Raw genomic sequence first — 27390 nt, 5'->3', positions numbered from 1 at the left:
CTCCCTTCTCTCTTTTATATTTCAAAAAAGATTGACCAAGATACAACATAGTCTTGTAGAATGAGTCCTGCTAATTATCATAACTGCCTGTAATCCAGCCTCATTAACACCATAGAGGTAGGATTTACAACATACAGGAAAATCACATCAGATGACAAAATGGTGGACAATCACACAATACTGGAAATTGTGGCCTAGCCAAGTTGGTAAACATTTTGCGGGGACACAGTTCAATCTATAACAATGGCCTAGCCAAGTCTGACACACATTTTGTGGGAGGACACAATTCAGTCCATAACAGTTACCCTACAATTTACAATATACATATTTAATTAGCCACAGTCTATCTTTAGATTCATATGTGGTATAAGGACCTTACAATAATGTCTTCCTAATTTCCCTCTTCTATTTTCTTTATTCTCTTATGCAACTGCTGTTTTATATTTTAATTTTGCATATGCAATAAACACTCCATACAAATCTACTGCTTTTGCTTTAGATGGCTAGTTAAGGACTTGAAAATTAAGAAAAAAATTGTTTAACTATATTTATGGCATTTTTAAAACTCTGTTTCTTTGTGTAGGCTGAATTTCCTGTCTTGTAATATGTTCCCTCTGCCTGAGGTGTTCCTTGAACAGTTCTTGTAAGTTTCTGTTAATTAATTCTCTCAATTTTTGTTTGTCTGTAAAAGTCTTTATTTCCCCCCCTTTTTATTGTACTTTAGATGAAATTTCACAGAACTAGCTTCTCATTAAACAATTAGTACACATACTGTTTTATGACACAGGTTAACAACCCCACAACATGTCAACACTCACCCTTCTTGACCTCGGATTCCGTCTTACCAGCTTTCCTGTCTGCTCCTCCCTTCTAATCCTTGCCCCTGGGCTGTGTGCCCCTTTAGTCTCTTTTTGTTTTATGGGCCTGCTCAATCTTTGGATGAAGGGTGAACCCCAGGAGGGACTTGATTACTGTCTGGGGCTATGCTCTTAGGGTTTCTCCAGTTGCTGTCAAGCCAGTGAGTCTGGTCTTTTTATGTGAGTTAGAATTTTTTTCCATATATTTCTCCAGCTCTGCCTGGGACTCTCTATTGTGATCCCTGCCAGAGCAGTCAGTGGTGGTAGCCGGGCATCATCTCGTTGTACTGAACTCAGTCTAGTGGAGGCTGTGGGAGATGTGGGCCATTAGTCCTTTGTACTAATCTTTCCTTTGTATCTTTAGTTTTCTTCATTCTCCCTTGCTCCTGAAGGGGTGGGACCAGTGGAGTATCTTAGATGCCTTAAAAGCTCACAGGCTTTTAGGACCCTGGATGCTACTCACCAAAGTAGAATGCAGAACATTTTCTTTATAAACTGTGTTATGCCAGTTGAGCTAGATTTTCCCCGAGACCATGGTCCCCACAGCCCTCAGCCTAGCAATTTGGTGCGCCAGGGAGTTTGAATGTGTCTGTGGTGCTTCCATGACTTTGCCTTGGAGAAGTTGTGCTGGCTTCCCCAGTGTTGTGTACTGTCCTACCCTCCACCAAATTTGCCACTTACCTATTGTCTACTTAGTGTTTTTCCCCTCCCACCCCTCCCCTCCCTCAAAATCATCAGAAATTATTTCTTTTTGTGTATAAACCTTTTCATGAGTTTTTACAGTAGTGGTCTCATACAATATTTGTCCCTTTGTGGTTGACTTATTTCACTCAGCATGATGCCCTCCAGATTCATCCATGTTGTGAGATGCTTTGTGGCTTCATCATTGTTCTTTATCGTTACGTAGTACTCCGTTGTGTGTATGTACCATAGTTTGTTTATCCATTCATCTGTTGATGGGCATCTACGTTGTTCCCATGTTTTTGCTATTGTGAACAATGCTGCAGTGAACATGGGTGTGCATATGTCTATTTGTGTGATGACTCTTATTTCTCTAGGATATATTCCTAGGAGTGGGATTATTGGATCATATGGTATTTCTATTTGTAACTTTCTAAGGAAGCCCTGTATTGTTTTCGAAAATGCTTGTATCATTTTGTATTCCCACCAGCAATGCACAAGAGTTCCAGTCCCTACGGAGCCTCTCCAACATTTGTTATTTTTCATTTTGTGCCAGTAATGTTGGGGTGAGATGGTATCTCACTGTGGTTTTGATTTGCATTTCACTAATGGCTAAGTGACTGTGAGCATTTCCTCATGTGTCTGTTAGCTGCTTGAATGTCTTCTTTGGTGAAGTGTCTGTTCATTTCCTTTTTCCATTTTTTAATTGGATTATTTGTCTGTTTGTTGTAGAGGTGTTGGCTTTTCCTGTAGATTTTAGAGATTAGACCTTTGTCAGATTTGTAATACCCCAATTTTTTTTTTCTCCCCAGCCTGTAGTTTCTGTTTTTACTCTTTTGGTGAAGTCTTTTGATGAGCATAGTGTTTAATTTTTAGAAGATCCCAGTTATAGAGCTTATCTTCTGGAGTTTGTTTGTTATTAGTTATGGTTTGTATCCTGTTAATGCCATGTATCAGGTGCTCTAGTGTTGATCCTATTTTTTCTTCTATGAGTTTTATAGTTTTTAGCTTTGTATTTAGAACTTTGATCCATTTTGAATTAATTTTTGTGTGGTGTGAGGTATGGGTCTTCTTTCATTTTTTTGCCAGTAAACATCCAGTTTTGCTAGCATCATTTGTTAAAAATACTGCCTGTTCCCCATCTGATGGACTTTGGGCCCTTCTTGAAGATCAGGTGACCATAGGTGGATTGGATTACATCTGGGTTCTCCATTCTGTTCAATTGGTTAATGTATCTGTCATTTTACCAGTACCAGGCTGTTTTGACTACCATAGCTGTATAGTAGGTTCTGAGGTCAGGTAGTGTGAGTCCTTCCACTTCATTCTTCTTCAGTAGTGCTTTACTTATCCGGGACTTCTTCCCTTTCCATATAAAGTTAATGATTTTTTTCCCATTTCTTTAAAGAATGTTGTTGCTCTCTGGATCGTGGTTGCATTGTATTTGTAAATTGCTTTAGGTAGAATTGTCATTTTCTCAATATTGTGTCTACCTATCCATGAGCATGGTATATTTTTCCAATTATGTAGATCTCTTTTGGTTTCTTGCGGTAGTGTTTTGTAGTTTTCTTTGTGTAGGTCTTTTTTATCCCTGGTAGATTTATTCCTAAGTATTTTATTTTTGGGGAGGCTGTTATAAATAGTATTATTTTCCTGATTTTCTTATCACTATTCTCTTTATTGGTGTATAGGAATCCAGCTGATTTTTGTATGTTTATATTGTATCATGCTACTGTGTCAAATGTCTATTAGTACCAGTATTTTTCTTGTGAAGTCTTTTGGATTTTCTATGTATAGTATCATATCATCTGCAAATAGGGACAGTTTTACTTCTTCCTTACCAGTTTGGATGCCTTTTATTTCTTTTTGTTGCCTTATTGCTCTAGCTAGGACTTCCAGCACAGTGTTAAATAGGAGTGGTGATAAAGGGCGTCCTTGTCTTGTTCCTGTTCTCAAGGGGAATGTTTTCAGCCTCTCTCCGTTAAGAAGGATGTTGATTGTTGTATGGATGCACTTTGAGGAATTTCCCTTTTATGCCTATTTTATTGAAAGTTTTCATCATGAATGGGTGTTGGATTATCTCAATTGCCTTTTCTCTGTTGATTGAGATGATCGTGTGGTTCCCTTATTTATGTGGATTATGTTGATTGATTTTCTAATGTTGACCCATCCTTGCATAACTGGTATGAATCCATCTTCGTTGTGATGTATTTTTTTTAATTAACTTTTATTGAGCTTCAAGTGAACGTTTACAAATCAAGTCAAACTGTCACATATAAGTTTATATACACCTTACTCTGTACTCCCACTTGCTCTCCCACTAATGAGTCAACCCTTCCAGTCTCTTGTGACAATTTTGCCAGCTTCCAACTCTCTCTATCCTCCCATCCCCCCTCCAGACAGGAGATGCCAACACAGTCCAAGTGTCCACCTAATACAAATAGCTCACTCTTCATCAGCATTTCTCTTCTACCCACTGTCCAGTTCCTTTCATGTCTGATGAGTTGTCTTCGGGAATGGTTCCTGTCCGGGGCCAACAGAAGGTTTGGGGACCGTGACTGCTGGGATTCCTCTAGTCTCAGTGAGACCATTAAGTACGGTCTTTTTATGAGAATTTGGGGTCTGTATCCCACTGATCTCCTGCTCCCTCAGGGGTTCTCTGTTGTGCTCCCTGTCAGGGCAGTCATCGGTTGTGGCCAGGCACCAACTAGTTCTTCTGGTCTCAGGATGATGTAGGTCTCTGGTTCATGTGGCCCTTTCTGTCTCTTGGGCTCTTAGTTATCGTGTGACCTTGGTGTTCTTCATTCTCCTTTGATCCAGGTGGGTTGAGACCAATTGATGCATCTGAGATGGCCGCTTGTTAGCATTTAAGACCCCAGACGCCACATTTCAAAGTGGGATGCAGAATGTTTTCATAATAGAATTATTTTGCCAATTGACTTAGAAGTCCCCTTAAACCATGGTCCCTAAAGCCCCGCCCTTGCTCCACTGACCTTTGAAGCATTCAGTTTATCCCGGAAACTTCTTTGCTTTTGGTCCAGTCCAGTTGAGCTGACCTTCCAATTATTGAGTATTGTCCTTCCCTTCACCTAAAGCAGTTCTTATCTACTAATTAATCAGTAAAAAACCCTCTCCCACCCTCCCTTCCTCCCCCGCTCATAACCACAAAAGTATGTGTTCTTCTCAGTTTATACTATTTCTCAAGGTCTTATAATAGTGGTCTTATACAATATTTGTCCTTTTGCCTCTGACTAATTTCGCTTAGCATAATGCCTTCCAGGTTCGTCCATGTTATGAAATGTTTCACAGATTCGTCACTGTTCTTTATCGATGCATAGTATTCCATTGTGTGAATATACCACAATTTATTTACCCATTCATCCGTTGATGGACACCTTGGTTGCTTCCAGCTTTTTGCTATTGTAAACAGAGCTGCAATAAACATGGGTGTGCATATATCTGTTTGTGTGAAGGCTCTTATTTCTCTAGGGTATATTCCGAGGAGTGGGATTTCTGGGTTGTATGGTAGTTCTATTTCTAACTGTTTAAGATAACGCCAGATAGATTTCCAAAGTCGTTGTACCATTTTACATTCCCACCAGCAGTGTATAAGAGTTCCAATCTCTCCACAGCCCCTCCAACATTTATTATTTTGTGTTTTTTGGGTTAATGCCAGCCTTATTGGAGTGAGATGGAATCTCATCGTAGTTTTAATTTGCATTTCTCTAATGGCTAATGATCGAGAGCATTTTCTCATGTATCTGTTAGCTGCCCGAATATCTTCTTTAGTGAAGTGCGTGTTCATATCCTTTGCCCACTTCTTGATTGGGTTGTTTGTCTTTTTGTGGTTGAGTTTTGACAGAATCACATAGATTTTAGAGATCAGGACCTGGTCGGAGATGTCATAGCTGAAAATTCTTTCCCAGTCTGTAGGTGGTCTTTTTACTCTTTTGGTGAAGTCTTTAGATGAGCATAGGTGTTTGATTTTTAGGAGCTCCCAGTTATCTGGTTTCTCTTCATCATCTTTGGTAATGTTTTGTATTCTGTTTATGCCTTGTATTAGGGCTCCTAAGGTTGTCCCTATTTTTTCTTCCATGATCTTTATCGTTTTAATCTTTATGTTTAGGTCTTTGATCCACTTGGAGTTAGTTTTTGTGCATGGTGTGAGGTATGGGTCCTGTTTCATTTTTTTGCAGATGGATAGCCAGTTGTGCGAGCACCATTTGTTAAAAAGACTATCTTTTCCCCAATTAACTGACACTGGGCCTTTGTCAAATATCAGCTGCTCATATGTGGATGGATTTAATTCTGGGTTCTCAATTCTGTTCCATTAGTCTATGTGCCTGTTGTTGTACCCGTACCAAGCTGTTTTGACTACTGTGGCTGTATAATAGGTTCTGAAATCAGGTAGAGTGAGGCCTCCCACTTTCTTCTTCTTTTTCAGTAATGCTTTACTTATCCGAGGCTTCTTTCCCTTCCATATGAAGTTGGTGATTTGTTTCTCCATCACATTAAAAAATGACATTGGAATTTGGATCGGAAGTGCATTGTATGTATAGATGGCTTTTGGTAGAATAGACATTTTTACTATGTTAAGTCTTCCTATCCATGAGAAAGGTATGTTTTTCCACTTAAGTAGTTCCTTTTTAGTTTCTTGTAGTAGTAGTTTGTAGTTTTCTTTGTATAGGTCTTTTACATCTTTGGTAAGATTTATTCCTAAGTATTTTATCTTCTTGGGGGCTACTGTGAATGGTATTGATTTGGTGATTTCCTCTTCAACGTTCTTTTTGTTGATGTAGAGGAATACAAGTGATTTTTGTATGTTTATCTTATAACCTGAGACTCTGCCAAACTCTTGTATTAGTTTCAGTAGTTTTCTTGAGGATTCCTTAGGGTTTTCTGTGTATAAGATCATGTCATCTGCAAATAGAGATAATTTTACTTCCTCCTTGCCAATCCGGATGCCCTTTATTTCTTTGTCTAGCCTAATTACTCTGGCTAGGACCTCTAGCACAATGTTGAATAAGAGCTGTGATAAAGGGCATCCTTGTCTGGTTCCCATTCTCAAGGGAAATGCTTTCAGGCTCTCTCCATTTACAGTGATGTTGGCTGTTGGCTTTGTATAAAAAAATTATAGATGCCCTTCATTATGTTGAGGAATTTTCCTTCAATTCCTATTTTGGAGAGAGTTTTTATCATAAATGGGTGTTGGACTTTGTCAAATGCCTATTCTGCATCAATTGATAAGATCATGTGGTTTTTGTCTTTTGTTTTATTTATATGGTGGATTACATTAATGGTTTTTCTAATATTAAACCAGCCTTGCATACCTGGTATAAATCCCACTTGGTCATGGTGGGTTAATTTTTTGATATGTTGTTGAATTCTATTGGGTAGAATTTTGTTGAGGATTTTTGCATCTATGTTCATGAGGGATATAGGTCTGTAATTTTCTTTTTTTGTGATGTCTTTACCTGGTTATGGTATCAGGGAGATGGTGGTTTCATAGAATGAGTTAGGTTGTATTCCGTCATTTTCTATGCTTTGAAATACCTTTAGTAGTAGTGGTGTTAACTATTCTCTGAAAGTTTGGTAGAACTCTGCAGTAAAGCCATCCGGGCCAGGGCTTTTTTTTGTTGGGAGTTTTTTGATTACCGTTTCAATCTCTTTTTTTTGTTATGGGTCTATTTCGTTGTTCTACTTTTGAATGTGTTAGTTTAGGCAGGTAGTGTTTTTCTAGGAATTCATCCATTTCTTCTAGGTTTGCAAATTTGTTAGAGTACAATTTTTCGTAATAATCTAATATGATTCTTTTAATTCCAGTTCGGTCTGTTGTGATGTGGCCCTTCTCATTTCTTATTCGGGTTATTTGTTTCCTTTCCTGTATTTCTTTAGTCAGTCTGGCCAGTTTATCAAGTTTGTTAATTTTTTCAAAGAACCAGCTTTTGGCTTTGTTAATTCTTTCAATTGTTTTTCTGTTCTGAATTTAATTCATTTAGTTCAGCTCTAATTTTTATTTTTTGTTTTCTTCTGGTGCCTGATGGATTCTTTTGTTGCTCACTTTCTATTTGCTCAAGTTGTAGGGACAGTTCTCTGAGTTTGGCTCTTTCTTCTTTTTGTATGTGTGCATTTATTGATATAAATTGGCCTCTGAGCACTGCTTTAGCTGTGTCCCAGAGGTTTTGATAGGAAGTATTTTCATTCTCGTTGCATTCTATGAGTTTCCTATTCCCTCCTTAATGTCTTCTATAACCCAGTCTTTTTTCAGGAGGGTATTGTTCATTTTCCAAGTATTTGATTTCTTTTCCCTAATTTTCCTGTTATTGATTTCCACTTTTATGGTCTTGTGGTCTGAGAAGATGCTTTGTAATATTTCGATGTTTTGGATCCTGCAAAGGTTTGTTTTATGACCTAATATGTGGTCTATTCTAGAGAATGTTCCATGTGCGCTAGAAAAAGAAGTATACTTTGCAGCAGTTGGGTAGAATGTTCTGTATAGGTCTATGAGGTCAAGTTGGTTGATTGTAGCAATTTGGTCTTCCGTGTCTCTATTGAGCTTCTTACTGGATGTCCTGTCCTTCTCTGAAAGTGGTGTGTTGAAGTCTCCTACTATAATTGTGGAGGTGTCTATCTCACTTTTCAGTTCTATTAAAGTTTGTTTTATGTATCTTGCAGCCCTGTCATTGGGTGCATAAATATTTAATATGGGTGTATCTTCCTGGTCAATTGTCCCTTTTATCGTTATGTAGTGTCCTTCTTTATCATTTGTGGTGGATTTAAGTTTAAAGTCTATTTTGTCAGAAATTAGTATTGCTACTCGTGCTCTTTTTTGCTTATTGTTTACTTGATATATTTTTTTCCATCCTTTGAGTTTTAGTTTGTTTGTGTCTCTAAGTCTAAGGTGTGTCTCTTGTAGGCAGCATACAGACGTATCGTGTTTCTTTATCCAGTCTGAGACTCTCTGTCTGTTTATTGGTGCATTTAATCCATTTACATTCAGCGTAATTATAGAAAGTATGTGTTTAGTGTTGTCATTTTGATGCCTTTTTATGTGTGTTGTTGACAATTTCATTTTTCCACTTACTTTTTTGTGCTGAGACGTCTTTCTTTGTAAATTGTGTTTTCCTCATTTTCGTAGTATTTGACTTTATGTTTGCTGAGTCATTACGTTTTTCTTGGTTTTTATTTTGAGTTATGGAGTTGTTATACCTCTTTGTGGTTACCTTAATATTTACCCCTATTTTTCTAAGTAAAAACCAAACGTGTATTGTCCTATATCGCCTTGTATTCCTCTTCATATGGCAGTTCTATGACACCTGTATTTAGTCCCTGTTTTTGATTATTGTGATCTTTTCCATATTGACTTCAATGATTCCCTGTTTTGAGCATTTTTTTTAAATTAATCTTGATTTGTTTTTGTGATTTCCCTATTTGAGTTGATATCAGGATGTTCTGTTCTGTGTCGTTGTGTTGTGCTGGTATCTGATATTACTGGTTTTCTGACCAATTTCCTTTAGTATTTCTTGTAGCTTTGGTTTGGCTTTTGCAAATTCTCTAAGCTTGTGTTTATCTGTAAATATCTTAATTTCACCTTCATATTTCAGAGAGAGTTTTGTTGGATATATGATCCTTGGCTGGCAGTTTTTCTCCTTCAGTGCTCTGTATATGTCATCCCATTGCCTTCTTGCCTGCATGGTTTCTGATGAGTAGTCTGAACTTATTCTTACTGATTCTCCCCTGTAGGAGACCTTTCTTTTATCCCTGGCTGCTTTTAAAATTTTCTCTTTATCTTTGGTTTTGGCAAGTTTGATGATAATATGTCTTGGTGTTTTTCTTTTTGGATCAATCTTAAATGGGGTTCGATGAGCATCTTGGATGGATTTCCTTTCGTCTTTCATGATGTCAGGGAAGTTTTCTGTCAGCAGATCTTCAACTATTCTCTCTGTGTTTTCTGTCCTCCCTCCCTGTTCTGGGACTCCAATCGCACGCAAGTTATCCTTCTTGATAGAGTCCCACATGATTCTTAGGGTTTCTTCATTTTTTTTTAATTCTTTTACCTGATTTTTTTTCAGCTATGTTGGTGTTAATTCACTCGTCCTCCAGATTTCCCACTCTACATTCTAATTGCTCAAGTCTGCTCCTCAGACTTCCTATTGCATTGTCTAATTCTGTAATTTTATTGTTAATCTTTTGGATTTCTGCATGCTGTCTCTCTATGGATTCTTGCAACTTATTAATCTTTCCACTATGTTCTTGAATAATCTTTTTGAGTTCTTCAACTGTTTTATCAGTGTGTTCCTTGGCTTTTTCTGCAGATTGCCTTATTTCATTTTTGAGGTCATCCCTGATGTCTTGAAGCATTCCGTAAATTTGTTTTTTATATTCTGTATCTGATAATTCCAGGATTGTATCTTCATTTGGGAAAGATTTTGATTCTTTTGTTTGGGGGGTTGTAGAAGCTGTCAGGGTCTGCTTCTTTATGTGGTTTGATATCGACTGCTGTCTCCGAACCATCACTAAGATATAAAAAAAAAACTAAACAGTTTTATAGTAGTGATTTATTCTATATTTGCTCACTGAGTCTTATCTTGTTTTGTTTTCTTTCAATATACGTGGATGGGCTACTAGATTGTTCTGTCTAGTTTCTTGTAGCCCTTGACTTACTTATGACCTATTACCAGCTGGTTTGGGCTGTTGCCAGATATATATGCCTGAGTCTATTCACTATTCTTGAGTAGAATCTGATTTTGGGTCATCAAGTGTGTGCTGCACCCTAACACCTATCCCCTCGAGAAGTAGTGGTGATAGTTGTGTGCACCAGATTCTATTAGCAGCTGGGGTTCACACTCCAGGGGGCCAGGATGCTGACAGGCTTCCCCTAAGTGTCAGTGACGTAGGTGTGTCTCTATTCCTATAGCACCTTGGTGGGAGGGCTCTGCAGCTGTACCTTAGGCCCCGAATGCAAGTACCTCTACTGATTGGTAGGTGTCACCCTCCTTAGACCCCTAAGACAAGAGGCTAGGTGGTCTGGGGGAGCTTCAGCCCTCAGTTCCCTGTTGCGGGTCGGTGAGGGCTCTGTTGAATATGCAGAGATATCAGACCTGGGAAACTTGTCTCTCCAGTAAATCCGCTAAAAAAAAAAATGCAGTCAGATCCCTATCAGAAAAGCCTTTGCATTATAATAGACACTTTGTTCCCTGTAGGGATGAAAGCTGGAGACTGTGGATCACATATGCTTGGTTGGAGCTGGTTCTGTGTTTTTAGTCCTATTAGGGAAGGATTTTTGGTCCCTGGGTTTTTTGTGGTTGCTTCTCTCAGGCTGGGTTAGGAAAATACCAAAAGGGAAAAGAGAAACCACGGAGCAGTTCTCCCTCTGGCTCAGGAAATTCCAATGTTAATGAAGCCTCCTGGGAAGGGGAGGGGAGGGTTCAGAAAAACAGGAGGGAGTAGCACCCCGGAATATAGACAAAGTTACTTATCTTGCTTGGAATGACTATTTTATCTGCGATTCCCGAGGGGCGTGTTGCCTATGTGTGCTAGCTGGGTAGAGATTGCCCCCGAGTGTGAGGCCCGCAGAAGACACGGTCAGTTCCTCTGCTGCCAGTCCAAAGCCCAGCATCAAGGTTCCCCGGCTGGGATGCTGCACTCCCAGCTCCAAAACCAGTTGCTGCCTCCTGGGGACTTCTCCTCCCGCCAGCCGCGTCGCTGCGCCGCCTGCGGACCGGTTGGGCCCCCTCCCGAGGTCAGTTCAGGGGGTAGGGCTGCGCCCCGTGTTTGCACCTTCACAGGATGTTGTGTTCAGCTCCCCTGCACCCAGTCCTAAGCCCAGCACCAAGGTTACCTGACTGGGACGCTGGCTCCAGGCTCCGAAAACAGTCTCTGCTTCCCCGTAGTTGTTCGTTCTCTGTCTCTGTCACTCAGGTCAACTCTTTAAATCTGTGTTTGTTGGTCAGGGTTTGTAGATTGTCATATATGTGATTGATTCACTTGTTTCTCCGAGTCTTTGTTGCAAGAGGGATCCGGGGTAGCATCTACCTAGTCAGCCATCTTGGCCCCCCTCTGCCAATGTATTATTTTTTTGATATGATGCTGAATTTTATTGGCTAGAATTTTGTTGAGAATTTTTGCATTTATATTGATGAGAGATATTGGTCTGTAATTTTCTTTTTTTGTGGTGTCTTTGCCTGGTTGTGGTATCAGGGTTATGCTGGCTTCATTGGATGAATTCAGAACTATCGCTTCCTTTTCTATATCCTGAAACAGTTTGAGTACTACTGGTGTAAGCTGTTCTCTGAATGTTTGGTAGAATTCTCCAGTAAAGCCATCTGGGCCAGGGCTTTTTGTTGTTGTTGTTGTTGGGAGGTTTTTATTATTATTATTATTACCTTTTCAATCTCTTCTCTTGTTATGGGTCTGTTTGGATTTTCAACATCATTTTGTGTTAGTTTGGGTAGGCAGGCAGTGTGTTTCTAGAAATTTGTACATTTCCTCTAGGTTTTCAAATCTCTTGGAATATGGTTTTTCACGATACTCTGTTATGATCCTTTTTATTTCAGTTGGGTCTGTGGTAACTAATATCCTCCATTTCATTTCTTTTTTGGGTTATTTGTGTCCTCTCTTGTTTTTCTTTTGTCAGTTTGGCCAGTGGTTTGTCGATTTTGTTGATCCTTTCAAAGAACCAACTTTTGGTTTTGTTGATTCTTTCTGTTGTTTTTCTATTCTCTATTTCATTTATTTCTGCTCTAATCTTCATTATTTCCTTTCTTCTGGTGGCCTTGCGCTTCTTTTCCTGTTCTCTTTTTGTTCGAGTTATGTGGCTAATGTTTTGATTTTGTCCCTTTCTTTTTCAATGTGTACATCCATTTCTGTAAATTGACCTCTGAGCACTGCCTTTGCTGTGTTCCAAAGGTTTGGTGTGATGTGTCTTCATTCGTGTTTGATTCTAGGAATTTTTTCATTCCATGTCTGATTTCTTTAATTACCCAGTGGTTTTTAAGCAGAGTGTTACTCAGTTTTCATGTAATTGATTTTTTTTCCTTGCTCTTCCTGTTGTTAATTTCTGCTTTGATGACATTGTGGTCAGAGAATACACTTTGTATTATCTCAGTGTTTTGGATTTTGTTGAGAGTTGCTTCGTGGCCTAAGATGTGGTCTGTTGTGGAGAACACTCCATGTGCATTGGAAAAAAATGTGTACTTTGCGGCTGTAGGGCGGAGTGTACTATATATGTCTGTGAGGTCAAATTGGCTGATTGTGTCCCTTAGATCTTCTGTATCTTTGTTGAATTTCTTTGTAGGTGTTTTGTCCTTTACCGAGAGTGGTGTGTTGAAGTGTCCTACTATTGTTGTGCAACTGTCATTTTCTCTTTTCAGCACTGTTGAGTTTATGTATTTTTGAGCCCTGTCATTGTGTGTGTAGGTATTTATTATGGTTATGCCTTAATGATGGATTGTCCCTTTAATCATTATATAGTGCCCTTTCTTTGTCTTTTATGGTGGATTTTATTTTAATGCCTATTTTATCTGAGATTTGTGTTGCCTTTCCTGATCATTTTTGGTAGCTGTTTGCTTGATATATTTTTTCCATCCTTTGATTTTTAATAAATTTTTGTCCTTGTTTCTAAGCTGATCTCTTGTAGACAGCATATTGATGCATCTTGTTTTTTTAATCTATTCTGTCACTCTCTGTCTCTTTATGGGTGTATTTAGGCCATTTATGTTCAGTGTAATTATTGATCTGTGTGAATTTGTTGCTGTCATTTTCTAGTGCTTTTTTTTGTCGTTCTGACATATTCTTTGTTCCTCTTACTCTCCTGTGGCGTGTGGATTTTTTTTTTCATTTCTTTTGTTTTTGTAGATTTTGTTTTTATTGAGACTTCATGTTTTTCTTTATTTTGATGAGTAGGTTTATTAACTTTCTTTGTGGCTACCTTGAAATTTACCCTTATCCTTTTCCTAGGTTTGAACCAGTCTGTTATTACTTGGTATTGCCTTGCTTTTCTCACCATTAGAAGGTTTTATACCTATACTGTATATTTTCCCTTTTATTATTCTGATGTTGTTGTCATTTGCAGATTAATCTCTCAGGTTCCTTGTTGTGAATCTTTTGGTTTTGAATAGTCCTTGTGAGTTCATTTCCTAGGTTGGTATCTAGCTGGTGCGATCTTGCATCCTAGATTCAGGCTGTGGTCTGATGTTGTTTCTTCTCAAACTCCTGAAGGACTCCCTTTAATAATTCTTGGAAATTTGGTTTGGTTTTTACATATTCCCTTAATTTCTGTTTATCTGGAAATGGCCTAATTTCACCAGCATGTTTGAATGAGAGTTTTGTTGGATATATTATTCTTGGTTGGCAGTTTTTTCCTTTCAAGGTTTTATACGTCATCCCATTGCCTTTTTGCTGCAGGGTTTCTGCTGAGTAATCAGAGCTAGTCTTGGTGACTCCTCTCTGTTTGTGACTTTTTGTTTTCCAAAGCTGCTTTCAGAATTCTTTCTTTGTCTTTGGTTTTAGCGAGTGTGATCGTGATTTTCCTTGTTGATTTTCTTTTGGGTTCTATCCTGTATGGGATTCATTGAGCTTCTTGGATGGTCAGATTTTCATCTATTGTGATATTAGGGAAGTTTTCTGTTAGCAATTCTTCAATGATCCTCACTTTTCTATTTTTTTCCCCTTGTTCTGAAACTGTGGTCACTTGCAAATTTTTGCTTTTAATTGTATCCCACATAATTCTCAGGGTTTCTTCATTTTTCTTCCTTCTTTTTTCTTCAAAGTTGTATCCACATGTTTGTCTTCAAGTTTGCTGATCCTGTCTTCCATTGTTTGAAACCTGTTTCTCAGACCTCCTATGACACTGTCCATTTCTGAAAATTTGTCTTTTGGATTCTTGTTTTTATGTGATTTCTAGTTGTGCACTTATTTTGGGATTTTGTTCATAATTATTTTCCTGAAGTCTTCCATTTTTTCATGTGTGTTTTCCATGAATTTGTCTTTTTTTTCCTCATTTTTTTCTGGTTTTTGCTTCAACTCTTGGAGAGCTCTGAGTATTAGAAATTTGAATTTCCTATCAGGTAGTTCCAGTGCCTGCTGGAACTGGAGAGTCATCTGGTGTTACATTTTAGATGCCTACTGGAACCATCCTGTCCTGTCTTTTTTTTTAAAAAAAATATGTTTTGATATTATCTGTTGTCATTAGAACATTCAGTAGTTATTTTCTTCATTTATCCATTATAGATTTCTTTGTTTCATCCTGCTTTTTTGTTTATTTGATTATGTCTGAGCAGGCAGACTGTGCATTCTTTGTTGTTTGCTCGTCTGTGGGCATAGTACTTTTCATCTCTTTGTTCAATGGGCAGGGCTAGCCACTCAGCTATGGTGTATCAGGGCAGGTCCAACTGAAGGGGAGTTGCTGAGATGGGTTGTTTGTGGCATGTACTGGATCTGACAGGGCAGGCCAGGGGTCAGTGTGGGGCAGGTTCCAATGGGCTATGCCTGTGCTGCTTGGGGGTGTGACATTCAGCACATAGTTCAGGTAGGCAGGAGGTAGGCGGGAGGTTGTGATGTGTGGAGCTAATATGGGTATGGGAGCGATGAGAAGAGAGGAGAGAGAAACAGGAGCTAGCAATACAAACAACCAAACAAGAAGTCCTGAGGGAGCTTGCCATTGGAGTGGGGAGATGAGAAGCTGAGAAATGAAGAAGAACTAGAAGGAAAAAAGAAAAGAAAAATTTAAAAAAATTCCCCCAGTGTTCGCACCAGTGACTGAGGAAGTGGCTCCCAGGCCTCTGGGCATAGCCCTGCTAGAAGGGGGAGAGATGGCACATAACACTGTGTATTCAGGAGACAAGGAAAAGAAGGAAAGCAGAGAGAGATGAGAAACTGAGAAGTGAGAAAAACAAAAAAGCGAAAAGAAAAAAGAAGGCCCTCAAGGATCCCATCTGCGAGGTTTCACGGACTGGTAAAGTGGCTCCCAAGGCATGTGGTGCAATCCAATTAGAAGGGGCAGAGATGGCAGACATTGACAGGTATTCAGGAGACAGGAAAAGAAGGTAAGTAGAGAGAGATGAGAAAGTGAGAAATGAAGAAAAACAAAAAGGAAAAAAGAGAGAGGGAGAGAGAGAGAAAGAAGAGACAAACAGAAACCAAAAGAAAGTAAAAAAGAGAGAAAGAAGGAAGGACAGAAAGAAAGAAGAGAGACAGAGAGAGAGAGACAGAAACAGAGACACAGAGAGAAAGAGAAAGAGAAGAAAGAAAAGAACGAACCCCCAGGAATCTCACCAGTAGGGCTGTGAAGACTGGGGCAGTGGCTCCCAAGCTGTGCAGTACAGCCTGGCTAGAAGGGGCAGAGATGGTACACAGTGCCAAATATTCAGGGGACAGGAAAAGAAGGTAATTACAGAGAGATGAGAAACTCAGAAATGAAGAAAGATAAAAGGGAAAAAAGAAAAAAATAATAATACAAAATAAAAATAATAGAAAAGCCCCAAGGATGCCACTGGTGCAGCTGCTTAGACCAGGGAAGTGGCTCCCAATGCGTGCAGTACAGCCCAGGTAGAATGGAGCTCCCATGCCACAAAAAGAAAAGAAACAGACGAATGAAAACAAAACAAAACAACAAATGGCACTGGGGATCACACAAGGATGGTCACGCAGGGAAGCAGTTCGCCAGCCCAGTCGTGCTTTACAGCCTGTGAAAAAGAAACAAAGATGGCACATGGAGCCAGGTGTTCAAGCGAAAGGAGGGGGAGGAGGTAAGAAGCAGGCAAGAAACTAATTGAAATCAAAAACAAAATGGCCGTGAAAGAGCTGGCCGATGTGGGTGGGGCGACTCCAAAGCAGCATGGAGCTGGCACCTCCCAGGCTGTGGTCGCTTGCCCTGCTGGGAAGCAGCGGATGGTGAGCAGGGGGAAGAAGGGTGGGGGGTGGGAAAGTGTATATCCGTGGTTACCACGTGCTCAGTCTCCTGCTGGAAGCTCTATGAAGCTGCTTTCCCGTACTCCCTGCCTGGGGATCTCTGACAGGCGTACAAGGTGGTCAGTCCATGCTGCGTGGGCTGATAGGGGGCCTCCTTACATGTCTTTCCTCGCTGTCTGTTCTCTGTCAGTTTCTTATTCAATTCGGTGCTTGGTTGAATTCTTTAGCTCTTCATTTGATGCTTAGGATTCCAGGCTGACGTCTGTGTTTTACTTAGTTTTTTGGGCCTTTGCTGTGAAGGAATGGGGTGGTGCTTCTGATTATAGTGCCATGTTTACTCCACATCTCTCCCTCATTTTTTCAAGGATGTTTTTATTGGTCCTAGAATTCTGGGTTGATTTTTTTTTTCTTTGAGTCCTTTAAAGATGTCACACCGTTTACTTCTGGATTGTATTGTTTCTAATGAGCTTTTGGATGTGAGGCTTGATGCCTTTCAACTCTTCCTTGCCATTTTAGGATACCAGTTATAGATATGGTATTCTGCTTGATAATGGCTCGTAGCTCTTGGATGTTCTCTCCTGTTTGTTTTTCTTCAAACTTTTTTCTTTGTGTTCCCATTTAAGTAATTTCTATTGACCTGTTTTTAAGTTTACCATTTCTTTTTTTGAATGTGTCAAGACTACCAGTGAGCCATTTCTGTTATTTTTCATTGTCAGCATTCCCATGTGATTCTTTCTTAGAATTTTTGTGCTTCTGATGAAATTACTGATTTGCTTGTGCATGTTGTCTACATTGTCTATTAAAGCCTTAATATATTACCATAGTTATTTTAAATGTATTGTCTAATAGTTATAGCATTTGTGTCATTATGCTGCCTGGTTCTCTTGATTGCTTTGTCCCTTGACAGTTGTGTGTGTGTGTGTGTGTGTGTGTGTGCATGCGTGCGCACCATATAACTTTTTGCCAAAGCTGGGTATCTTGTGTTTTAAATACCAAGGTTAACTGGAGTGGAGATGCCTCTCCCTTTGGTAGGCCATTAGCATGAGGAGTTGAATCAGTTTAGTAGGGAATTGAGCTGAGTGTGGGTTTTGATGTTGCAGTGGTTATTCTTAGTGTACCATCAGGTTCATATTGCTGTAGTGTTACTTTGTGCTTAGAATACAGAATGGCCTGCCAGAGGGTTTTGCTCAGTGTCTTCTCTACCCTTTGATTTAGGTCTTTCCATTGCACTTGCACCTCAGAGGTTTCTTTCCATGCCCCTGTCCATTCCATAGCAGTAGAGCACTTTTACTTGTAATTCTGTTGCTTGCTAACCTGGTTGGAGGGGGAAGGGGTATTGTTTGTTGCCTTTGTTCAGCCTCAGTCTTAGGCTGGTACAGTGTCCCTGGTTCTCAGAGGTGGTATCTTTTCAGTTATCCTGTCCTTTCTTAAGTGTAGGAGTTATCTCATGCCCTGGTCCCAGGAAAGTTTCCTCTCCCATCTACTCCCATTATTAGTGGTTCTTAACCTGTGTCTTGAGGGTAGCAGGGTTTGATGCCCTTTCCCCAGCTATGAGATCAAGGGATAGGATTGGGGTAAAACTTTATGCCTTTTCTGCAGAAGCTACTTCTTCCCTCCCTAAGCTTGCACGATGAGGAAGGACTTCTCCAGTTCTTCACCCTGTCTCTAGTTTTTCTCTTGAGCCTCTGATGAAGTCCACATATACATTATCTTTTAATTGTTTTTTTGCCTTTTCTGCTTTTCATTAATTGATGTACACATGACTTGTCCTACATCAGTAAGTTCCGTTTTTACTCTCTGCTTTGTTTCTTGCGGTTTTGGCTTAATTATTAGCTCTATAATCATGTATGTTTGGATCTGAATGTGTTTCCTGGATTCAGAGAATATTTTTTATCTCTATTATTTTTTAAATTATTTTTATTTTTTAATCATCTTTTTTTAAAACTGCTTTGAAACTTTTATTTAAAACAGACGGTGCATTCAGTTGTGCTCCATTTGAAAATTGATTTAATAATTTTTTTTGCATATTATATTCCATTACTTGTTTTTTTCTGTATCTCATATTTTATTTCCATCTTCTTCATTAACATGAATAGCACTTCCATCCCTTTGATTTTTATGATTGACCATAAAGGAATTCTTCATGACTTCCATTCTCATTTAATTGAAATGTAATTATATTCCATTCTTAAACTACATTTGGAGGGATAAATTTTGCCTGAGGACACTGATGAGTGTGTTCAAGGGGTTTAGGAAAAGCAGCAGAAAGCTTAAAGGATCTGAATGAAGTCTTGTGTGGCAAATATTATAGATCAGGTTACTCAGCATCAATCCCACCCTTCTCTTAGTATGCCTTCCTGTATGGCCTAGCCTGGAAAACTAAAAGTTATGTTTTCCAGACTTCCTGGTAGCTAATTTGGGTTTTACTTAAATGTAGAGAGGCATCCATTTTGCTGGTACAGATCATAGCAGGCATAGCATCCTAGTGCTCCAAACTAAGGTGGTGTATTACTAGAGCCAACAGTTGTGGTGGTGGCTTTCTAATTCCTCCATTGTTGCTAAGGTGGTTTGACCCAGGATCCAGCAGTTAGAATAGTGGTCTCCAGCTTCCTCAGCTTCCTCATCATGGCAAAGGTAACACTTTTCTTTGCATTCTTGGTGTTGTTCTTGGATTATGATTGGCCGAAGCATTCTGTCTTCAAGCTTGTCCAGTGAGGTTGTCAGCACTAAGTAGATAGATAAAACCACTTTCTTTGTGTCTTAGGCTGGGTTCTCTAGAGAAGCAAAACCAGTAAAGCGTGTATATACCTGTGTGTATACATGTACATGTACATATTTATATATGTATACATATATATGTATATGTATTTAGAGAGAGAAAAAGAGGTTTATTGGAAGGAAATGGCTCACTCAGTTGTAGGGGATGGCACGTCTCAAGTCCGTGGGTCAGACGTCAAAGGTCAGGCTTCTCCTGACTCATGCAGCTGCAGGGCTGATGAACCCAAGATCCACAGGGCATATGGTGAGCTGCTGGCTCATGGCTGTGAAGGCTGATAAATCCAAGATCAGTAGGTAAGATGGCAGGCTGCCAGCCCAAGTCCCAACTGAAGGTCGGATGCCAAAGACCCTAATGCAGGATCCAGAGCATAGCAAAAGCCAGCAAGCTTTGTGAGAAAGTCCACGGGAAACTCCCTTTCAACTGAGTGGCTACTCACCACATAATCCCATTGTGGAGGTGATCACATTATATCAGATATCACCATGGAGGTGACTGCATCATTAGATGACTGCCAAACTACATCGTAACTCCCAAACCACTGAGAATCCTGGCCCAGCCAAATTGATACACAACCTTAACCATCACACTGTGTAACTGGCTAGGATTATTTCCATTATCTGCAACTGGAGCCCTCCTGGCTCAGTGGTTAAGAGCTCAGCTGCTAACCAAAATGTCAGCAGCTTGAATCCACCAGCCACTCCTTGGAAACCCTAAGGGGAAGTTCTCCTCTGTCATATAGAGTTGCTATGAGTTGGAATTGACTCAAGGGCAACATGTACGTGTGTGTATAGCTGAAGCCTGAACTGTGCACCTTGACTGGAATTCTTAGACCAGACTGCAAGAAAAAGAAACCAAAATCAAAGTGACACACAGTAAAGAAGCATATTTTCTCCCATAATGGTAGTGCAGAGATGGGAAGGGTTCCAGGTTCAATATGATCAGCTGCTCAGTAAAGCCATCAAGAACATAGGTTCTGAGGCAGTTCAAGATGGCAGAGTAGTCAGATGCTTTATAACTTTCCTTTTCCAACCAAGACCCGAGAAAACAAGTGTATCAGATATAGATGACGACTTTGGAACACTGAGCATCAAAGACAAGGCTAAAGAATCAGACGAAGTGCCAGGTGGAGAACAGATAGTATAAAAACAGCAAATACGGAGAATTGTGGATTGCCAGCACCCTCCTAGCCAAACCTGCATAGTGCAGTAATATTGAGAAACAATAAGCCATGTTCTTACCTGAAACCTCTATCCATGGTACAGCCAAGCAAGAGTAACTCTGCACTCATGTCCAGAGCCTGGCAGGAGTGGTTCTTGCCTTTCAAAAGTTAAGTGCATGCACCTTACCCACCGTACCCGCATCAGTCCCCCATTCCGGACCCCTTGGCCTGTGGGGCTCCCCACCCTCCTTGTAAACCCTTCTTCCTCTCACACAATCGCAGCCCAGGGGTTTCTACAACTGCCCTGACCCCTAAGCCTGGAGCCCGTGGACTGCAGGCATCCACCCCTTTGCTCAACCAGTCAGGTCAGGGGCCCACAGATTTGCACCACCTCCAGTTCCCTCCATCCACCTGTGCCAGGGGTCTGAGGGCTGCTGATGCTTCCTACTCCCTCTGGCCATGTGTGCCAGTGCCCTGAGGGCTGGCAGTGTCTCCCACTCTCTCCAGCCACCTGCATCAAGGGCCTGAAGACGAGTGGTGTCTGCTACTCCCTTTGATCACCCTTGTTGGGGGCCTGAGCATCAGAGGTGCCTCCCAACTCCATCCAAGCACCCATTCCAGGGAGCCTGAGGACTGACAATGTCCCCCACTCCCTCCAGCTGCCCAAGTTGGGGCCTGAGGGCTAGTGGTGCCTCCCACTCCCTCCAGCCATCCACATCAGGGCCCAAGGACTGGAGGTGCCTCCTATTGCCACCAGCTACTCACGCCAGGGACCTGAGGAGTGGCAGTGCCTTCTGTTCCCTATGGCCACATGCACCAGAGTCCCGAGGACCAGCTGCACAACCCCCCCATGATGTACTCTAGCATAGAGGGACACACCCTACAACTGAACACCTATGGACAGGTGACATCCCCCTTGACTCTCCCCCTCCACTCCCCCCCCCACACCTGGAGGCTTGTGCCCACTCTGAACCACCCACATGCAGCCCTGCCAGCCCGGGACTGTCAGTAAGAATTTCTGTACAACCCACCCAGTGATGAACAACCCAGACACCCTCACCATGACCACCTGGCAATCAGCAGAGTTCAGACAAAACAGTCCCTGCACCCACAGCTATGTGACTGGCTGGACATATACATCACCTCATCAGAAACACCAGCTGCATCCTCAGCAGCCCTGCAAGACCAGCAGAGACTCGCACTCACACATCCAGTTGCTGCTCCACCCACCTGGAGATAAGAGGTGAGAGCTTCAATGCGGCCAGATTAGTGACCAGAGTAGCACACACACCCAGCCTGCTCGGTCATATCAAAACAAAACAAAAATTCAGAATGCAGGAAACAAACATACAACATGTAAATAATATAACTTCTTGATTCCTTGATGACAACAGACAATACCAAGTCACATAAAGCAGCAGGACAAGATGGCTCCAGCAAGTGACTAGAAAATAAGGAACTAGAAAACCTTCTGGAGGAAGAAATGGTAATGGAACTACCTGAAAGGAGTTCAAAGACAAACATACAGGGCTCTTCAAGAGATAAAGAGATCAGGAAGGCACAGATAAAACCAAGGAAAACATAGACAACATCAAGATAAACAGACAAAGCAGTATAAGAATTCAGGAAAACAATACAAGAACAAAACACAAAATAAATAGACAGAAAACATAAAAGCAACAACTAGAAATCCAAAAAGTTAACGATAAAATTTCATAGATAGATAATAGAGGATATATGAGCAGAATTAAACAATGGAAGACAGAATCAGCAAATTTGGAGACAAATCCCATAACACCAGTTTGTTTGAGGAAAAATCAGAAAAAAGATTGAAGAAAAATGAAGAGAGCCTAAGAATTATGTGGGGCACTATCAAGAGGAACAATTGTGCGTGATCAAAGTTCCAGAACAGGGAGATGCAATGGAAAAGACAGAGTTGTCGAAGATTTATTGGCAATAAATTTCCCTAGTATCATGAAAGATGAGGTGGTATCCATCGATGAACCTCAGTGAACTCCATACATAATAGACCCCAAAAGAAAGTCACCAAGACATATATCATAATCAAACTTGTCAAAAACAAAGACAAAAAATCCTGAGATTAGCTCAGGAAAAACTAAAAGTCACCTACAGAGGAGAATCAATAAGACTAAACTCTGATTACTTGGAAGAAACCATGCAGGCATGAAAGCAATAAGATGATATATATAAAACCTTGAAAGAAAAAAAATTGCCAAGAATTATGTATTGAGCAAAATTATCGCTCAAATATGAGGGCGAAATTAGGACCATTCCAGATAAACAGAAATTAAGGAAATTTGTAAAAACCAGACCAAACTTTCAAGAAATATTAAAGGGATTCCTTCAGATGGAGAACCAACAACATCACACAACAACCTGAGGTGGCAAAACAGGTCAATATCAGCCAGATACCAACCCAGATAAAGAATTCTCAGAAATAAAATAAAAGTTAAAAACCTGAAAACAGAGAACCAGAGACGTGAATCTGTAAACGAACAACGTGAAAACAAAAAAGGGGGAATTATTGGTATAGTTATAGAACTTTCATATGGAGAGGAAGTCAAGGCGATATCAAGAAATAAAAGAATGGTTTAAATACAGAAATATAAAGGTAAATTTCAAGGTAACCACAAAGAAAGTTTACAAACCTACTCATCAAAATAAAAAAAGAAAGACTTGAAGACTCAGTAAAAACAAAATCAACAACAAAAGAACTGAAAAGAAAATCCACAAACAAAAAGAACTCAGCACAGAAAATTAATTGAAATAAAGAAACCAACAGTACCACAGAATGTTGTTGTTGTGTTAGGTGCCATCGAATTGGTTCTGACTCATGGCAACCCTAGGTACCACAAAATGAAACACTGGCCAGTCCTGTGCCATCATTAGAATTGTTGTTATGCTTAAGCCCATTGTTGCAGCCACTGTATCAATCCATTTCATTGAGAGTCTTTCTCTTTTCTATGGACCCTGTACTTTACTGAGCATGATGTCCTTCTCCAGGGACTGATCCGTCATGACAACATGTCCAAAGTATGTAAGACGCAGTCTCGCCGTCCTTGCTTCTAAGGAGCATTCTGGTTGTTCAAGAGCAAGTTTCAGAATCTCCTCAGATATCCATCTTGGTCTTTTATTTCTTTCCTGTCTTTTCAGCGACTTCTTGCTTTCTTCATGTATGATGCCCTTGATGTTATTCCCCAATTTGTCTGGTCTTTGGTACTTACTGTTCAACATGTCAAATCTGTTCTTGAGATGGTCTCTAAATTCAGGTGGAGTATATTCAAGGTCGTATTTTGGCTCTTGTGGACTTGCTCTGATTTTCTTTAGGTTTAACTTGAACTTGCAAAGGAGCAATTGATGGTCTGTTCCACAGTCGACCCCTAGCTTGTTCTGACTGAAGATGTTGAACTTTTCCATCATCTCTTTCCGTAGATGTAGTCGATTTGATTCCTGTGTATTCTGCCTGGTGAGGTCCATATGTATAGTTGCTGTTTATGCAGAAACTATAGTTGGTGAAAAAATGTATTTGCAATGAAGAAGTCGTTGGTCTTGCAAAATTCTATCATTCTGTCTCTGGCATTGTTTCTGTCACCAAGGCCATATTTTCCAACTACTGATCTGTCTTCTTTGCTTACAACTTCAGTATTCCAATCACCAGTAATTATCAATGCATCCTGATTGCATGTTTGATCAATTTCAGACTGCAGAAGCTGCTAAAAATCTTCAATTTCTTCATTTTTGGCCTTAGTGGTTGGCACATAAATTTGAGTAATAGTCGTATTCACTGGTCTTCCTTGTATTTGTATGGATATTATTCTGTTACTGACAGCATTGTACTTCACGATAGACCTTGAAATGTTCTTTTTGATGGTGAATGCAACATTCCTCTTCAAGTTGTCATTCCAGGCATAGTAGATTATATGATTGTCTGATTCAAAATGGCCAATACCTGTCCATTTCAGCTTACTAATACCTAGGATATGAATGTTTATGTGTTCCATTTCATTTTTGATGATTTCCAATTTTCCTAGATTCTTGCTTCTTACATTCCATGTTCCAATTATTAACGGATGTTCGCAGCTCCTTCTTCTCATTTTGAGTTGTGTCACATCAGCAGATGAAGGTCCTGAAAGCTTTACTCTGTCCACGTCATTAAGGTTGACTCAACTTTGAGGAGACAGCTCTTTCCCAGTCGTCTTTTGAGTGCCTTCCAACCTAGGTGTCTCATCTTCCAGCACTATATCAGACAACGTTCTGCTGCTATTCATAAGCTTTTCACTGGCTAAGTCTTTTCAGAAGTAGACTGCTGGGTCCTTCTTCCTAGTCTGTCTTAGCCTGGAAGCTCAGCTGAAACTTGTCTGCCATGGGTGGTCCTGCTGGCGTTTGAATACCGGTGGCATAGCATCCAGCATCACAGCAACAAGGAAGCCCCCACAGTATGACAAACTGGAGGGACACCACAGAATACGGACAACAAAATGACAGTAGTAAACTCGTACCAATCAATAATTACCCTGAATGTAAAATGAACCAAAAATGAGACAGAGAGTGGCAGAATGTATCAAAAAGCATAACTCATCAATATGCTGTCTACAGGAGACACACCTCAGACATAAAGACATAAACTAAATCTCAAAGGATGGAAAAATACATATCAAACAAACAATAACCTAAAGAGAGCAGGAGTAACAATATTAATCTTGATAAAATAGACTTTAAGGCAAAATCCACCATAAAAGATAAAGAAAGACATTATGTAATGATTAAAGGGTCAATCTACCAGGAGAATCTAACCATAATAAATATTTATGTGCCCCAATTACAGGGCTCCAAAATACATAAAACGAACTCTAGCAGCATTGAAAAGAGAAACAGACAGTTCTTCGATAATAGTAGGAGATTTGAACACACCACTTTTGGTGAAGGACAGAACATCTAGAAAGAAACTGAACGAATATACAGAAGATCTAAATGCCACAGTCAACCGGCTGGACCTCATAGAACCATATACAGAACACTGCACCCAACAGCAGCAAGGTATAAATTCTTTTGCAATGCACATAGAGCATTCTCCAGAATAGACCACATTTTAAGCCACAAAGCAAGTCTTAACAAAATCCAAAACATCGAAATAATACAAAGCGTTTTCTTCAAAATGCCGTAAAAGTAAAATTCAATAACGTGGAAAGTAAGGAAAAAAATCAAATACATGGATACTGAATAACACCTTGCTTAAAAACCACTGGGTAATAGAAGAAATCAAAGACATAATAATAATAAAAAAAAATTCCTAGAGTCAAATGGGAATGAAAACACATCATAACAAAACCTTTGGTACCCAGTAAAAGCAGTGCTCAGAAGTCAGTTTATAGCAATAAACACACACATCAGAAAAGAAGAAAGGGCCAAAATAAAAACATTAACCCTGTGACTGGAACAAAGAGCAAGTGAGCAGGAAAAGAAGTCTACAGTCAACAGAAGAAAGGAAATAATAAATATTAGAGCAGAAATAAATAAAGAACAGAAAAACAATAGAAAGAATCAACAGAATCAGAAGTTGGTTCTTTCAGAAGGTCAACAAAATTAGCAAACCATTGGCCGAACTGACAAAAGAAAAGCATGAGAGGAAGCAAATAACCCAAACAAGAAATGAGAGGGGTGACATTACAACAGAACCAACTGAAATGAAAAAGATTATAACAATACTATAAAAAATTGTGCTCAACAAATTTGAAAACCAAGGGGAAATGGACAAATTTCTGGAAACACACAGCCTATCCAAACTAACACAAACTGAGTTAGAAAAACTGAACAGACCCATAAGAAAAGAAGAGATTGAAGAAGTAATTTAAAAAAGCTCCCAACAGCAACAAAAAGAGCCCTGGTTTGGACATCTTCTCTGACGGATTATACCAAACATTCAGAGAAGAGCTCACACCAATACTACTGAAACTCCTTCACTGCATAGAAAAGGAAGTAATACCCCTGATTTCATCCTATAAAGTCAGCATAACCCTGATACCAAAGTCAGGCAAACACACCACAAAAAAAAGAAAATTACAGACTAATATCCCTCAGGAATATAGGCACAAAACTTCTCAACAAAACTCTAGCCAATGGAGTTCAACAGCATACAAAGAAAATAATACATCGTGACCAAATGGGATTCATACTACATATGCAGCGATGGTTCACCATTTAAAAATGTATCAATGTAACCCACCACATAAATGAAACAAAAGAATTATATGATCATCTCAATGGATGAAGAAAAGGCATATGATAAAGTCCAAATGCCCATTCCTGATGAAAACTCTCAGCAAAATAGGAATAGAAGGGAAATTCTTTAACACAATAAGGGTTATTCATAGAAAATTAACATTATTTTCAATGAAGAGAGACTGAAAGCATTCCACTTGAGAATGGGAACCAGGCAAGGATCATCACTCTTGTTATATATTGTACTAGAAGTCCTAGCTAGGCAAGGAAAAGATATAAAGGGCATTCAAATTGGTAAGGAAAAGTAAAACTCTCCGTATTTGCAGTTGATATGATCCTGTACATAGAAAATAGCAAAGATTCCACAGGAAAGCTATTGGAGCTAATAGAAGGATTTGACAAAGTAGCAGGATACACAATCACCATACAAAAATAAGTTGGCTTCCTCTATACCAACAGAGAACTTTGAAAAGGAAATCAGGAAAAAAGATACCATTTACAGTAGCCCCCCAAATGATAAAATACTTAGGAATAAATCTAAGAAGGTAAAAAACCTATAGAAAGGAAACTAGAGAACATTACTGTAAGAAACAAAAAAGAGACCTACATAAATGGAAGAACATACCATGCTCATGCATAGGAAGGCTTAATATTGTGAAAATGTCAATGCTATCCAAAGCGATTGTTTTCTTAGTTATTTAGTACTGCTCTAACAGAAATTCCATAAATGAATGGTTTTAACAAAGAGAAATGTATTCTCTCACAAT

At 39.7% G+C, this 27390-nt stretch overlaps 1 protein-coding gene across 1 annotated transcript in view; it reads left to right on the top strand.

The window, feature by feature from the left end:
- The first annotated feature begins 16322 nt into the window (after positions 1-16322).
- Positions 16323-27390, top strand: part of PTPN20 (protein tyrosine phosphatase non-receptor type 20) — a 103867-nt gene continuing 92799 nt past the window's right edge. Inside the window, exon 1 of the mRNA XM_049856023.1 lies at positions 16323-16446. Within this exon, the coding sequence (XP_049711980.1) occupies positions 16323-16446 (124 nt within the window). The remainder of the gene's footprint in view (positions 16447-27390) is intronic.

Source organism: Elephas maximus, chromosome 16, assembly GCF_024166365.1.
Source record: "Elephas maximus indicus isolate mEleMax1 chromosome 16, mEleMax1 primary haplotype, whole genome shotgun sequence".
Lineage (NCBI taxonomy): Eukaryota > Metazoa > Chordata > Mammalia > Proboscidea > Elephantidae > Elephas > Elephas maximus.
The sequence above is the reverse complement of the archived record's forward strand: the minus strand, read 5'-3'. Positions and strand labels throughout refer to the sequence as shown.